Source organism: Coregonus clupeaformis, chromosome 21, assembly GCF_020615455.1.
Source record: "Coregonus clupeaformis isolate EN_2021a chromosome 21, ASM2061545v1, whole genome shotgun sequence".
NCBI lineage: Eukaryota > Metazoa > Chordata > Actinopteri > Salmoniformes > Salmonidae > Coregonus > Coregonus clupeaformis.
Genome location: NC_059212.1, coordinates 26556658 through 26569920, shown reverse-complemented (window position 1 = coordinate 26569920; position 13263 = coordinate 26556658). Strand labels below are relative to the sequence as shown.

Below are 13263 nucleotides of genomic sequence, written 5' to 3'. Positions count from 1 at the left end.
CAGTTTGTCATTTATCAACTTCAACAGATTGCTTTCCACACTTACCAGTCCCAGTGGTGAAAAGCATAAATCATCTGTATCCGTTGAGGAGTCGCGTTTTCTTTTGGAGATTGATTCTCCTCGTTTATCCTCCATCATGTTTGAGTGTTGCATTTAAGTTTTGGCTGACTTTTCTTAGCGGATGTGCAATCATCGCAAATTGAATTATGGGGCATTTCAGGCCCTGGAGTGAACAGAATTGTACACTCGATCACAAACGAGGGCTGAGGGGCTTACATTGCCAACTTCCCTTGCTTGGCTAATTGTTTGGACCGACGGCAAAGATGGCCGCGGTGATTCCCGCAAGGGCATAAGGTGAGGGTAAGTGGAGGAGCGTGTGTCTTTTACGTGTTTGGAACGCAGCCCAATACTCTGTTACAACCAGAAACCTCTATTCCTCCCTCCAACCGTCTCTCATAGTCCCCTCCATCCCTCTTTCCTACCTCTGTCCTTTTTCTATCACCTCTTGATCGTCTCCCTTCATCTCTCCTAACTAACTCCTACCTTCCTCCCTCGCTTCCCTCTCTCCATCACTCCATCCTACCTGACAGAGCGGCCTCTGTGATGATGCGGAGGACGTCTCTCTCCATGTCGGGGTTGTTACAGATCTCCTCCCAGCTGCCCCGTAACCCTCTCTGCTCCGCCAGCACCATCAACTGCTTCTGATTGGGCACCACAAAGCCAATCACGTACGACTGGTCACTGGGAGGGAGAAAGTTAAGGAAATGGAGAGATAAAATAGTGTTATTGTTTTATTTAGACAATACAGTTGATTTGTATAATTCCTTTTTACATCATCATCATCATCATCATCATCATCATCATCATCATAATAGTTATTATTATAATGAAAGGCAAAGATGGAGAGAGAGAGGGGCCAGAATAAGATGAAGGATAGAGAGAGTAATGAGTTAGAAAGACAATGAGAGAGAGAGAGACAGGAGAGAGGTAGAAAGTGGGTGGCACAGACAGCAGATGGAGACATTGTGAGATAGAACAAGTTGACAAGGAGAAACAGACAATCAATGTTTTGTACTGAGTGTACAAAACATTAAGAACACCTGTTCTTTCCATGACATAGACTGACCAGGTGAATCCAGGTGAAAGCTATGATCCCTTATCTGTTAAATCCACTTCAAATCAGTGTAGATGAAGGGGAGGAGACAGGTTAAATAATGATTTTTAAGCCTTGAGACAATTGAGACATGGATTGTGTACGTGTGCCATTCAGAGGGTGAATGGGCAAGACAAAATATTTAAGTGCCTTTGAACAGGGTATGGTGGTAGGTGCCAGGCGCACCGGTTTGTGTCAAGAACTGCAACGCTGCTGGGTTTTTCACGCTCAACAGTTTCACGTGTGTATCAAGAATGGTCCACCACCCAAAGGACATCCAGTCAACTTGACACAACTGTGAGAAGCATTGGAGTCAATATGGGCCAGCATCCCTGTGGAACGCTTTCGACACCTTGTAGAGTCCATGCCCCGACGAATTGAGGCTGTTGCAACTCAATATTAGCAAGGTGTTCCTAATGTTTTATACACTCAGTATTATAGAGAGAGACTCCAGTCACCCGGTGCTATATAATATGTGCATTGTTACCTGTTTGCGTAGGCGCAGATGTTGTCTACGAAAGGGCAGTTCTTCAGCATGGCCTCCACCTTCCCCAGAGACACATACTCCCCAGCCTGGAGCTTCACCAGGTCCTTCTTACGGTCTGCACAGAAGGAACACAATGATTGGTAAGGTAGATTTATATACAGCCGCCTTCGGGAGGAATTTATCTGTTGGAGTACAGTCATTTATGTATGTGAATCCTTTCATATTTTATTGTTTTTGACAGAGACAGGTATGAAATGAAGTGGATACATAGAGAAGGGAAGGAAGGAGTAGGGTTGGTAGATGCCCGGATTCGGATCCTCGCAGGCAAGGGAATCATCCTATATGTGCCGAGGGCGGCGGCCTTAACCACAAGGCCACCCTCAGTTAATTGTACTGGTCTGAATTGTTAGTTGGTTCATATGGGGAAGATTCTGAGGATCTGGCGCTTTCATCCTGACTCGTATTTAAATCCACAGAGAGACGGACAAAATATCATAGGGCTCTCTCTAAAATGTGTATTTCTTCTGGGTTCCTCACCGATAATCTTGAGGCACCCATCTGGGTGAAACTCCCCGATGTCTCCCGTACAGAACCAGCGCTGGCCGTTGCTGTCCACAAAGAAGTCCTCACGGTTCTTCACCTCGTTCTTGTAGTAACCCATAGTCACGTTGGGCCCGCCGATTACAATCTCCCCTCTTGGGTGTGGCTTGTCTGTGCTGTAGTAACCGCCTGGAGAAGATCAGGAGAAGAGGATGAGGTCTATGTCGAAAGCATCTTCAGCCCCACGTCCATCCCTTCTAATACAACTTTCATTCACCCTAGCCCCCAACCCCACTCACCTCCACCCCCCCAGCCCAACTTCCCCTTTTCCCAGCCCTCCCCTAATATCACCTATTCTACAGTCCCAGTGCCATGGAGGGACTCACCCTCCTCCCAGTCCTTGAGGGTGATCTCGGAGCAGACCAGAGGAGCTCCGACCCGGCCTGTGCTGTAGTCCCACACTGACAAATAGAGAGAGAAAAAATAAGTGTGAGAACACAGCATATCACACTACTGTGTACAATCACCTGGCTTTCTCTATTGTGCCCCATCCGCTCTCTTCCATCAGTCTACATACTTCCCTCTCTTTTACCCTCCCTTCTTCTTGGACTTTCCTCCCCCCCTCCCTTCCTCTCCCTCCCCTCCCTCCCCCCTCCCCCTCCCCCTCCCTCCTTTCCTTCCTTCTCTCTTACTCTCGCTGATGGTGCCAGCGCCACAGGTCTCGGTGAGGCCGTAGCCTTGGCCCACGGGACAGCAGAGGCAGATGTTCATGAAGCGCTGGGTGGCAGCGGATAGGGGCGCTCCGCCTGACAACAGCACCCGCATGTGACCCCCCAACAACGAGCGCACCTTCCTAAACACCAGACTGGAGAAAGAGAGGTGGAGAGAGAGAGAGGGAGAGATAGAAACAGAGAGAAGAGGATAAGTATAACATCATGACAAACACCAAGTCATTCACCACACAGTAATAATCTCTGTGTGAACCTTCTGTTTCTTTTTAATGCAGGAACCCCCCACAGCAATGCCACATGCAATATCGAGAATATTGGTTTGTTTGTCGTATTCACTGAGCAAGTGTGTGAGTGAATGAAAAGGGAAAAAAGTGAGCCTCCATTAAGGCTGTTGTGGTGACTGTATTACCACCACACCAGCGGTCACGAGTCATGACGGCAGTCAAATTCCACGTGACCGTTTAGTCACGGTAATTAGGCTTCTCCAAGCTCTGACCAAACTTGCTAACTGCCTGGTACTCAGCACTCTATTGTCCCTCTAATCACTCTGACATCAATGCAAATGTATCGAAAATCTAATCAAACACTTCATGAGAGCCCATGAGCTCATATTGCGCAACATTTCTATAGGCTATGCAATTGCGTGAGTGATGGCCTCTATAAAAAAGAGGAGGATCCCATCAGCTTTCTATAGACTAGACCTACTATATCTTTTCTCAACTTTCCTAATATTAAGCACATTGCTTCTCTTTACAACAGGAGTATAGCCTACCTGGCTGGCATGAAAATAAACCACAGGGAAAAGCGTCCTCCATTCCCTATTTAAGTGCATAGATGACATGTATTTTTTCCCCCTGCCCCTGTTTCGAGACAGGTGCATGATAGTGGTCCATTCTAAATCCAAACAAATTTCACACATATATATTATTTAGTATATGTAAAGACAAGGTTAAATCAAGAATAGTGTGATGGGTGACAATATTAGCCTATCACTTGTGAATGATGACCAGCTTAAAGCAAACAGCACATGCTTTTTCTGCGACTTTTTAAAATCATATTCGCACACTTCATGTAGCCTAGCCCATAGGCCTATATGTTAAAATATATTTTCTATTTAATTCAGCTATGTTCAATTGTATTCTTCATACTATCAAATAATATTAAATAATTCTAAGCAAATCTTGTCTGCTAAATGAATAGTGTAGCCCACAGCCATATGGCATAGCCAGATCAGGGCCTAACATAAGGACAACTCAGAATATGCTATTCTGTTCTTCTGAAAATAGACTACATTTTCTTCATATCATGTTGTTTCTTAAGACCTGTCTAAAATAAATAATGGATTTATTGTGATGGTGTAGGCTATATTACATGGATTTATTAGACTTTTTTAAATGTAGATGTTCCAAAGGTCTGCATCAGTGGCTTGTAGGCTATGTGTGGAAGCCAGGAAATGCTAAATGTGTTTGTTAATCAACGGTCAATTACGTGAGACCGGCAGTTATTTGCTTGACAATCACCGGCCACAGCCCTAGTCATGACCACAGTAGAATTCCTTGTGACCGCTGAGTCACGGTAATCTCCTCTTATGCACTCAGGACATGCGTTGGTAGCTTAGTGGTTAAGAGGTTAAGAGCGTTGTGCCAGTAACCGAAAGGTCGCTGGTTCTAATCTCCGAGCCGACTAGGTGAAAAATCGGTCGATGTGCCCTTGAGCAAGGCACTTAACCCTAATTGCTCCTGTAAATCGCTCTGGATAAGAGCGTCTGCTAAATGACTAAAATGTAAATGTAGTATCCAACTCGCTAATGGCCTGGTACTCAGGGCTCTATTGTCCTTCTAACCACTCTGACGTCAATGCAATCGAAAATCACATCAAACACTTACCATCAAAACAGTATTGTGCTTTTAAAAAACTCACCTCACTGTGATTGATTAATTTGAAGAAGAAGTTCAACAACAGGTTGAAACTGAGTGGAAAACATGGTCATTGTGGATGTTGTTTCAAAGCCGAACAATTAAATGGACAGCTCTTTCTAAGGTGATGATTAATATTACCGTATACATTCTCATATATGAACCCAAGCCTGAACAAAAAGTAATACAATTAAAATAATGCTTATGCCCTTCATTATACAATACATAGGCTACCGCATATTATGTCTTTAATTGGTCTAGCCTATATTCCAAATTGTCTATTCATGAGTCTGGGAGAGAACGTATAGGCCTAGGCGATTACAGTTAGCCTACAATAGTGCATTTGTATTTGATTTTGAATAGCCTAGTAATAGGGCATTTTTGATATTATAATGTTTTATAATTAATTGGGTGACACATTACCTTTAGCTACAGAATATCTCACCACCGTGCGTTTCCATCTCCTCCCCTCTCTCCTTCATTACTTTCTGAAGCGCGCAGAAAGAGGGGCTGTCAGCAGTTTAATTAAATACTCTATGTTTCATTGTGAAAACATGTTAGTTTCGATGTTCTCGAACAGATTTCACTTGGTTTCCCAAATTAAGCTCTTGGTAACTGCAGGAACATGGTTGGAGAGCCCATGGAATACAGAGTTTGGTCGGAATATCACCTGTCGCGCAGCAAGAGGCAGCATGCTCCTCAAACAGTGGTTGATGCGTGGAGTGAAATAACTGGAGTAGCCTACCCGAACGAACAGGCAGGAAAGCGGCCTCCATTTGCTATTCTAGTGCATAGTCTTTTTTTCCCCTGCCCTTGTTCCTGCCCATTTGATAATGGGCCATTCTAAATATAAACACATTTTACATATTAGTAAAGACAATATTAAATTGAGAATATTCTGATGGGTGATAATATGATCACTTGATGAGAGAACAGTGTGTGCAGCCTGAGGCAAGGAACAGAGCACAAGCTTTTTTTGCAACTTTTTCAAATCAACAATAGCCTATAGTCGCATCATGCAGCCCGTATATGTTTCGATTTCTAAGACATTCTAAGGTTTGTATCATTCACAACTAAAGTTGCCAAATAACTCTAAATCTAGCGTAGAGGACCGGTTTCAAATGATCACTTTTATACTCAACATAGCCACTTCATATGAGCAGTCGCTCCGGAATGGGAAAAATATCCTTTCTATTTTATTCAGCTAAGTTCAATTATATTATTTTTCCTATAAAATCATATAATATAAAATAATGGCACGGGACTTATAAGCATATCTTGTCAGCTAAACCAACAAGCCTACAGCCTATGGCATGGGGCATAGCCAGGTAACATACAGTAGGCCAACTCATAAGCTATTCTGTTCTTCTGAAATACATTTTCTTAATATCATAATGTTTCTTTAGACCTACCTAAAATAAATAATGGACTGATTGTTATGGTGTATATTAAATTAATGTAGATGTTCCAAAGGCACGCATCAGCAGCTTGTATGTGTGGAGGCCTGGAGATCCTAAACGTGTTTATGTTAATGAACGGTCAATTACCGTGAGACCGGCAGTCTTTTGCATGACAATAACCGGCTGACATAATTTGATGGCCGCCACAGCCCTAGTTCAAACTCCTATTTCCTCCTGGAGAATCTCCATCAATCATTACCCATTGCCTGTGTGTGTGTGTGTTTGCTGTGCTACAAGTGTGTGGGAATGCGTGCATGTGTTACCTGTCACAGAGCGGGGTGCTGTAGCCCTTGGTGATCTGTTCCATCTTATAGTTGTAGGCCAACACAAACAGGGTTCTCTGCACACTGCTCATCTCCTCCACCTTGGTCATCACATTCTTATAGATACGATCCATGATCTCCTGCAGGAGGGAGACAGAGGGACAGAGAAGGAAAGAGGACAAAACAGCACTTCAATTAAAAAACGTTCTGTGTGTATCTTACTCAGGTCATAGAATTTGTACTGGAGTTTAAGTTAACAGAATATTAACTGTTTATATATATATTCTATAGTAGCTTTAGCGCTTACCGGTACAGCAGCCATGAGTGTAGGTTTTAGAACACTGGTGTCTCCTTTACTGCCCTTCTTAATCTTAGTCGACTGGGGAGGAAGACACGAGAGAGAGATGGATCAGAGAAAGGAGAGAGAATAGGAGAAGAGCACAGCTAGGCCTGTTCTCCTCTAATAGTGGAGGTCGAATAGAGTGTTTCTACATACTGCGTGTGTTTTTGTGCCTTGGCTTGTGTGTGTGTGTGTGTGTGTGTTCACCTGGTCTGCTAGCGTCAGTGGGGAGGAGTATCCGATGCAGCAGCCGTGAGCGATACACACCATCTCTGCACTCAGCTCCAGAACATGGGCCAGTGGTAGGTACCCAATGTAGGTGTCTGTCTCACTGCACGAATGGAAACAAAAAACATTTTTTCAACTGCCAAACATACAGACACAATATACAGTACCAGTCAAAAGTTTGGACACACCTACTCATTCAAGGGTTTTCTTTATATTTACTATTTTCCACCTTGGAGAATAATAGTGAAGACGTCAAAACTATGAAATAACACATATGGAATCATGTAGTAACCAAAAAAGTATTAAACAAATCAAAATATATTTAATATTTGAGATTCTTCAAAGTAGCCACCCTTTGCCTTGATGACAGCTTTGCACACTCTTGGCATTCTCTCAACCAGCTTCACGAGGTAGTCACCTGGAATGCATTTCAATTAACAGGTGTGCCTTGTTAAAAGTTAATTTGTGTCCATCATTACTTTAAGGCATGAAGGTCAGTCAATACGGAACATTTCAGTCCCAAAAACCATCAAGCGCTATGATGAAACTGGCTCTCATGAGGACCGCCACAGGAATGGAAGACCCAGAGTTATCTCTGCTGCATAGGATAAGTTCATTAGCGTTACCATCCTCAGAAATTGCAGCCCAAATAAATGCTTCACAGAGCTCAAGTAACAGACACATCTCAACATCAACTGTTCAGAGGAGACTGCGTGAATCAGGCCTTCATTACATTTACATTTTCGTCATTTAGCAGACGCTCTTATCCAGAGCGACTTACAAATTGGTGCATTCACCTTATGATAGCCAGTGGGACAACCACTTTACAATATATACAGTGGGGAGAACAAGTATTTGATACACTGCCGATTTTGCAGGTTTTCCTACTTATAAAGCATGTAGAGGTCTGTAATTTTTGTCATTAGGTACACTTCAACTGTGAGAGACGGAATCTAAAACAAAAATCCAGAAAATCACATTGTATGATTTTTAAGTAATTCATTTGCATTTTATTGCATGACATAAGTTTTGATACATCAGAAAAGCAGAACTTCATATTTGGTATAGAAACCTTTGTTTGCAATTACAGAGATCATACGTTTCCTGTAGGTCTTGAACAGGTTTGCACACACTGCAGCAGGGATTTTGGCCCACTCCTCCATATAGACCTTCTCCAGATCCTTCAGGTTTCGGTGCTGTCGCTGGGCAATACAGACTTTCAGCTCCCTCCAAAGATTTTCTATTGGGTTCAGGTCTGGAGACTGGCTAGGCCACTCCAGGACCTTGAGATGCTTCTTACGGAGCCACTCCTTAGTTGCCCTGGCTGTGTGTTTCGGGTCGTTGTCATGCTGGAAGACCCAGCCACGACCCATCTTCAATGCTCTTACTGAGGGAAGGAGGTTGTTGGCCAAGATCTTGCGATACATGGCTCCATCCATCCTCCCGTCAATACGGTGCAGTCGTCCTGTCCCTTTTGCAGAAAAGCATCCCCAAAGAATGATGTTTCCACCTCCATGCTTCACGGTTGGGATGGTGTTCTTGGGGTTGTACTCATCCTTCTTCTTCCTCCAAACACAGCGAGTGGAGTTTTGACCAAAAAGCTATATTTTTGTCTCAACAGACCACATGACCTTCTCCCATTCCTCCTCTGGATCATCCAGATGGTCATTGGCAAACTTCAGACGGGCCTGGACATGCGCTGGCTTGAGCAGGGGGACCTTGCGTGCGCTGCAGGATTTTAATCCATGACGGCGTAGTGTGTTACTAATGGTTTTCTTTGAGACTGTGGTCCCAGCTCTCTTCAGGTCATTGACCAGGTCCTGCCGTGTAGTTCTGGGCTGATCCCTCACCTTCCTCATGATCATTGATGCCCCACGAGGTGAGATCTTGCATGGAGCCCCAGACCGAGGGTGATTGACCGTCATCTTGAACTTCTTCCATTTTCTAATAATTGTGCCAACAGTTGTTGCCTTCTCACCAAGCTGCTTGCCTATTGTCCTGTAGCCCATCCCAGCCTTGTACAGGTCTACAATTTTATCCCTGATGTCCTTACACAGCTCTCTGGTCTTGGCCATTGTGGAGAGGTTAGAGTCTGTTTGATTGAGTGTGTGGACAGGTGTCTTTTATACAGGTAACGAGTTCAAACAGGTGCAGTTAATACAAGTAATGAGTGTTGAACAGGAGGGCTTCTTAAAGAAAAACTAACAGGTCTGTGGGAGCCGGAATTCTTACTGGTTGGTAGGTGATCAAATACGTATGTCATGCAATAAAATGCAAATTAATTACTTAAAAATCATACAATGTGATTTTCTGGATTTTTGATTTAGATTCCGTCTCTCACAGTTGATAAAAATTACAGGCGCCTGTTTCTCAAACTAGACACTATAATATATTTGTCCTCTTGCTCAGTTGTGCACCAGGGCACAGTTTTCAGCAGTGCTAACATCATTGCAAAAAGGGTTTTCTAATGATCAATTAGTCTTTTAAAATGATAAACATGGATTAGCAAACACAACGTGCTTTTGGAACACAGGACTGATGGTTGCTGATAATGGGCCTCTGTACGCCTCTGTAGATATTCCATTTAAAAAAAATCAGCCATTTCCATCTACAATAGCCATTTACAACATTAATAATAATAAAAAATAATATGCCATTTAGCAGACGCTTTTATCCAAAGCGACTTACAGTCATGCGTGCATACATTTTTGTGTATTAACAATGTCTACACTGTATTTCTGATCAATTTGATGTTATTTTAATGGCCAAAAAAATTGCTTTTCTTTCGAAAACAAGGACATTTCTAAGTGACCACAAACTTTTGAACGGTAGTGTATATATATGGGCCATTCTATTTATATAGATGTATACTACAGAGATGAAAGAAGATGAAGAGCAGGACACTCAAGAGACATTCATGAAATGAGAGAGAAGAAGAAAGAAAGATATACGTTTACATACTATAGGGGAAATGGTGGCAGAGAGAAAGAGAGATTAAGAGAGAGAGCGAAAGAGCGAGATTAAGAGAGAGAGAGAAAGAGAGAGATTAAGAGAGAGAGAGAGAAAGAGAGAGATTAAGAGAGATAGAGATAGAGAGAATGGGGAAAAGAGAAAAGGAGAAAGACAGTGATCAGGGCACATGGGGGGAAAGAGAGTGGCAGTGAGAGAGAAAAGTCTAAAACAAAGCATCACAGAATGAGCAGTCAATCTAGAAGACACCATAGTTCTCTGTACGTACTCCAGGTCTGGGATGCGCTCTGCCATGCCTGTGACGCCCGCGATGATGTTGCTATGGGAGATCATGACGCCCTTGGGGATGCCCGTGGAGCCGCTGGTGTACATGATGACAGCGATGTCAGAGGGCAGGGGCTGCCGGCGCACCACCGCCACTACACACGCGCACAGAGAGAGAGAAGGGGGGCAGCAGGGTGGTTAAAGAGGTCACACAGACAACTACTTTTGGGTCTGAACATTGCACAATGCGGGAGCATCAGAGCACGGCTATCAATCTTTCTTTCAAGAGAGGGCACGCGCATAGCACAGGGCTAATACAATCTGATAAGATATGTCAGAGAGGGCAATACAGGTACAAAAAAATATGACTCTGGAAGTCAGATTACATTTGAGTCGCTAAGACCACAGGGCAGAAGTACTGTACTGAGTCAGACAACACGTAGACCCAAACACACATACACACACCCCCCACACCCCACTTCACACACACGCTCTCCCTCCTTACTGTTGTCAGGTCTGGAGCCCAGCTCCTGCACGGCGTCCATGTTGTGGACCATGATGCCACGGGGGAAGCCGGGCCAACTGGTTGGCTTACTGTCCACCACGATGATGTGCTGCAGCCGAGGCACCTCCAACAGAATGGCCTGGGAGGAGACGGCAGGAGGAGAGGGAGGAGTGTAAGTAGCTATTGACTGAGTAAGTCAAATGCGTGTTCTAGATAGACTACATTGCAGTCAGACTGCTTAGAATCAATGATCTACAAATCACCTTGCATTCCAAATAACTGCTCATTATGTGATTAAGACTAGAAATTCTACGCATTGCCTTGTACAAACGGATCCCCTCAAACACGCTTAATGTCAACACTGCTCAAGGACTGTAATGCAAGTGGGCAAGTGTTTCAATGCATATTTATGGGTGAAAACTATTCAAAATGTAGTCATCATACTTTTTTATATAAACATGTGTGTGTGTACTGTCTAGTTTGACTTAACAGGACATGGTGCAAGACTATTTAAAATGTGGGCAAATTGTATTATCTGGCTGGAGTGTGTACCGTCTCATATGGCATTGCAGGAAGTGATCAGGACAAGGAGAGCAGACCCTACCTTGAGACGGCTGTGTAGCAGGTCTTTGCTGGTGATGATGTGGGTGATCTCAGTCTCGTTCAGACCGTGGGCAATGGCCGCTCCGCCCAGAGTAGAGTACAACGTCACCACTGGCAGAATGACACAGACTGGGGTTAGAGATTCATTGTGTGTGTGTGTGTGTTGCTATAGTGTGTGTGCTACTGTCGAACATAAACACTCACATGGGAAGTTGTATATGAAGCAGGCCTGTGCTGCTATCATCCACTCAGCCCTGGTCTCACAGAAGATGGCAATGTTACACTGAGGCCTCTGGCCCAGCGCTGCCAGCCCACTGCCAAAACACACTGCTGACTGGTAGGTCTCCTCGTACGACATCCACTGATACTCCCCCAGGATCACCTAGAGATAACACAACCACATACACTGTTAACACTAATATACTGCTGCCTGGTAGGCCTCCTCGTACAACATCCACTTATACACCCCCAGGATTACTTTCAAAAACATACACACTGGTAATATAATGGGAAAGATGGGTTAGTCTGTGGACATCTGAGGGGTGAAATTAAGATCAGAAGGATTGGTTGATTTGACGATGCACTTGGAATCCAGTACAAATAGGAGGAGGCTATATGTATACAGTGCAGGGCTGTCTCCGACTAAGACAAATCTTAGACGAGCAAGAGTCGTCTGTCTATTGGTCAGTATGAAAAATGCATTAGTATACACTCACTAATTGTAAGTCGCTCTGGATAAGAGCGTCTGTTAAATGACTAAAATGTCAATTGGATCACTAAAAAATGTCTACATTTTTTAAACGTGTATTTTTCCATTTAGACACAACCTACAGTGAGGGAAAAAAGTATTTGATCCCCTGCTGATTTTGTACATTTGCCCACTGACAAAGAAATGATCAGTCTATAATTTTAATGGTAGGTTTATTTGAACAGTGAGAGACAGAATAACAAACAAAGAAATCAAGAAAAACGCATGTCAAAAATGTTATAAATTGATTTGCATTTTAATGAGGGAAATAAGTATTTGACCCCCTCTCAATCAGAAAGATTTCTGACTCCCAGGTGTCTTTTATACAGGTAACGAGCTGAGATTAGGAGCACACTCTTACCCTCTAAATACACCTCCGCTGTCTTCAACCAGGATCTCAGCGATCACTGCCTTATTGCCTGCGTCCGTAACGGGTCCGCGGTCAAACGACCACCCCTCATCACTGTCAAACGCTCCCTAAAACACTTTAGCGAGCAGGCCTTCCTAATTGACCTGGCCCAGGTATCCTGGATGGATATAGATCTCATTCCGTCAGTAGAGGATGCCTGGTTGTTCTTTAAAAGTAATTTCCTCTCAATCTTAAATAAACATGCCCCATTCAAAAAATACAGAACTAAGAACAGATATAGCCCCTGGTTCTCCTCAGACTTGACTGCCCTTGACCAGCACAAACACATCCTGTGGCGTACTGCATTAGCATCAAATAGCCCCCGCGATATGCAACTTTTCAGAGAAGTTAGGAACCAATATACACAAGCAGTTAGGAAAGCAAAGGCTAACTTTTTCAAACAGAAATTTGCAACCTGTAGCACTAACTCCAAAAAGTTTTGGGACACTGTAAAGTCCATGGAGAATAAGAGCACTTCCTCCCAGCTGCCCACTGCACTGAGGCTAGGAAACACTATCACCACCGATAAATCTACAATAATCGAGAATTTCAACAAGCATTTTGCTACGGCTGGCCATGCGTTCCACCTGGCTACCACTACCCCGGCCAACAGCTCTGCACCCTCCGCTGCAACTTGCCCATGCCC

General features: G+C 43.8%; 1 protein-coding gene across 1 annotated transcript in view; it reads right to left on the bottom strand.

Annotated features, from left to right (window-relative positions):
- LOC121535156 (long-chain-fatty-acid--CoA ligase 3-like) overlaps nucleotides 1–13263 on the bottom strand; it is a 40981-nt gene that overhangs the window by 6523 nt on the left and 21195 nt on the right. Inside the window, exons 3-14 of the mRNA XM_041841934.2 lie at nucleotides 11665–11842; nucleotides 11462–11571; nucleotides 10858–10996; nucleotides 10357–10507; nucleotides 7098–7221; nucleotides 6858–6929; nucleotides 6551–6690; nucleotides 2873–3045; nucleotides 2567–2641; nucleotides 2178–2369; nucleotides 1641–1755; nucleotides 584–741 (exon numbers count right to left, since the gene is read on the bottom strand). Coding sequence (XP_041697868.2) covers nucleotides 584–741; nucleotides 1641–1755; nucleotides 2178–2369; nucleotides 2567–2641; nucleotides 2873–3045; nucleotides 6551–6690; nucleotides 6858–6929; nucleotides 7098–7221; nucleotides 10357–10507; nucleotides 10858–10996; nucleotides 11462–11571; nucleotides 11665–11842 — 1627 coding nt within the window. The remainder of the gene's footprint in view (nucleotides 1–583; nucleotides 742–1640; nucleotides 1756–2177; nucleotides 2370–2566; nucleotides 2642–2872; nucleotides 3046–6550; nucleotides 6691–6857; nucleotides 6930–7097; nucleotides 7222–10356; nucleotides 10508–10857; nucleotides 10997–11461; nucleotides 11572–11664; nucleotides 11843–13263) is intronic.